This window comes from Otolemur garnettii, unplaced genomic scaffold, assembly GCF_000181295.1.
Source record: "Otolemur garnettii isolate 467f Iridium unplaced genomic scaffold, OtoGar3 scaffold00200, whole genome shotgun sequence".
Lineage (NCBI taxonomy): Eukaryota > Metazoa > Chordata > Mammalia > Primates > Galagidae > Otolemur > Otolemur garnettii.
Window position 1 is genome coordinate 2,187,909 of NW_003852595.1, and position 2,848 is coordinate 2,190,756.

Genomic DNA, 2,848 nt, shown 5'->3' on the forward strand with positions numbered 1-2,848 from the left:
TTTGTTATATTGGCAATACTAAGATAGCAGTAAAAACAGTATTCTAGAAGTTGTACTATGTTGTAATTTTATACTATGGAAATGTAATTTGGTTTTGTTACTTTTATAATTATGATGTTGATCAGAGGATTAACATGTACTATAACAGTGTGGTAATCTATTTATTCCCCTTTTAGGTTCCATCTCAAGATGATTCTAAACCAACGCAGAGGAAATTTACTATTCTCACCTTTAATGATTTAATAGCATCTGCTGTTCCCATGACACCTGAAGATCCTTCATTTTGGGACTGTTTCTGCTTCACAGAAGAAATTCTAATACGAAATGGTACAAAGTCATGATTCCCTGAGTAACAAAAGGAAATGAAACTGTTTGTAATCTTCCATGTTTACTGAAAAATAAATGCTTGATAGTATCAAATTTTATTTCACAAAACAGTTTTTTTAAAAAAAGAAAACTTTTCCTATTAAAAAAGCCAACTTCCAATTCAAGGTAGCTCACTAGAATAGGTGTTTACCTCTCCCTCTCCAAAACTGCATTGACTTGGTAGAAATAGAAGAGATGGCAGAATTAATTTTAAAGTGATACATGCTCACTGCGGGGAAAAAGTAGATCTTACAGATATGCAAAAAGGAAGCATTAAATTCTATCTTATAGAGACACTACTCTTGAAACCTGAATCTTTCCAGATCTTTATTTTGGCAATTTTTTTTTTTTTTGAGACAGAGTCTCATTTTATCACTCTCAGTAACCTCAGACTCTTGTGCTCAAATGATTCTTTTGCCCCAGCAAAGAGGCAAGTAGCTGGGATTACAGGCACCTGCCACAACACCTGGCTATTTTTAGAGATGAGGTCTTACTCTGGCTCAGGTTGGTCTTGAACTCATGAGCTCAGGCGATCCACCTGCCTCAGCCTCCGACAGTGCTAGATTATAGGCGTGAGCCACCCACTGCACCCAGCATATTTTGGCATGTTCTCATTAACATATTTGATTTTCTGTTAAATGGAAACATACTGTTTAAGGGGGTTTTTGTTTGTTTTTATAGAGACGGGATATTGTTCTGTGACTCTGGCCAGAGTGCAGTAGCACACTCCTAGCTGAGTGCAACTCATGGGCCCACTTATTCTCCCATCTCAGCCTCCCAAGTAGCTGGAGCTATAGGTAGAGCCACCATGCTTAAATAATATTTTGGGTTTTTAAGAATTTTTTGTAGAGGTGGAGTTTCACGGTGTTGCCCAGGCTGGTCTAGATCTCCTGGACTCATTTGATCCTCCCAGCTTGGCCTCCACAAATGCTGGTGTTAGAGGTGTGAGCCCCATGCCCAGCCTGCAAGTTTTGTTTCACTGTACATCTACTCTTCATAAAGACACCTCTTTGCCATGACTTAATGGTTCTCAGTTACTCTATTATATAGGTAATACCAGGCTTGATCAGAGGTAACAGTGTCAAAATGTAATGGGTGTAAGAAACCAAGCACATTTGTTACCTTCCCTAACAACAATGGCTTCAGTGGCTGAGAGGTGTCGTTAGAGACTCATGTGCCTGTGTGTGCGCACGAGGGCCTCAGTTTGTTCTGCCTGAGACTCATCTACTCTTCATTACAAGAGTGGCTGCGGTAACTTCCAGTTTTATATCTTTGTAAAATTACTAAAGGGCAGGAAAGCCCATCTCTCCTCTCTCATTTGTTGTGGCAGTTAGGAAGACTCCTCCCAGAACTCCCCAGAAAATTTTCCATTTTGCCCTCTCCTGGAAGTAGGCTATTGAAAAGGAAGAAGCTGCGGTGGGCTTTGGAGAATGGAATTGAGAAGCCCACTGCCTGTGCCACAATTTACTGGTTTTTTCCTGTGTTAGACATTTTGATTATAGTGTAGGTAGCTGTGGTTCAGTGAATGTCCTTGTGCGTTTGAGCTACATGAATTACGTCCGTAAATTTCTGGGTGGGAGTGACTAGTTCAAAGGGCTACGCATCTCTGAGCTCGGATAAGCATCACCGTGTGACTTTCCACAGAGTTCACCCTTTCAGGACTGGGTTTGACTACCCTCTGACTACACATTCCCTGGTCAATGTAGGTCTTCTATTTTTTTATTTTAATCGTTACCAGTATAACTGAAAAGTGGTGGTATACCATCTGAAAAATTTGCATTTCTTTCATTTTGCAGGAGATTGCTATGTCCCATCAGTGTTGTTACTGGTCGTTTGTATTCCTTTTTTATGAACTGTGCCTGTTCTTCATCTCTACCTGTGTTTATTTTAATAAGTAGGATTTAATTAGAAATGGGAACATAATATATAAGATGCCAAGACCATCATATTGATGACAGAATCTATGACGTGGTTGTAGTGCATGTTCTGGGCAGTTGAAGTCAATTGTTAAGTATCAAGAAGTGAAATAATTTCATTGTTTCTATTACTAATGTTAAAAAATTGTGGTAAATTATATAAAATTAGGTACTTAGTAAAAAAATTGGAATGTTTTATAACTTTAATTTCATTAAGCATGCCCAGTTATTCTAAGCATAGTAAATAATGTGTTTTTAAAAGATCAAGTAGCATTTATGATAAAGTATTGTTATCCCTAGCATGAATGTAATGGTGATACGAAAAAACACTTGTCTTGTCATTATAATAATAAAAATTAACATTTATTATGGAATTTTTATGAGCCTGACACTGCTAAATTTTGTGGGGTTTAGATTTTTGGTTTTTATTTTTTAATCAAAGTTATACATGCATATAGTTTAAAAAGTCAATCAATCGATAAGATTTTTTTCTTTTAAGGAAAAATACCCCTACTTTCTCCTCCTGGCCCCAGGGCACATAGTTTCAACTCTCAGCTGGTTTTTTT

The 2,848-nt window shown here is 37.5% G+C and overlaps 1 protein-coding gene across 1 annotated transcript in view; it reads left to right on the forward strand.

Annotated features, from left to right (window-relative positions):
• The window catches only part of AASDHPPT (aminoadipate-semialdehyde dehydrogenase-phosphopantetheinyl transferase), a 26,106-nt gene extending 25,508 nt beyond the window's left edge, over positions 1 to 598 (forward strand). The window contains exon 6 of the mRNA XM_003801167.3: positions 177 to 598. Within this exon, the coding sequence (XP_003801215.1) occupies positions 177 to 341 (165 nt within the window). The 3' untranslated portion in view covers positions 342 to 598. The remainder of the gene's footprint in view (positions 1 to 176) is intronic.
• Positions 599 to 2,848: the final 2,250 nt, after the last annotated feature.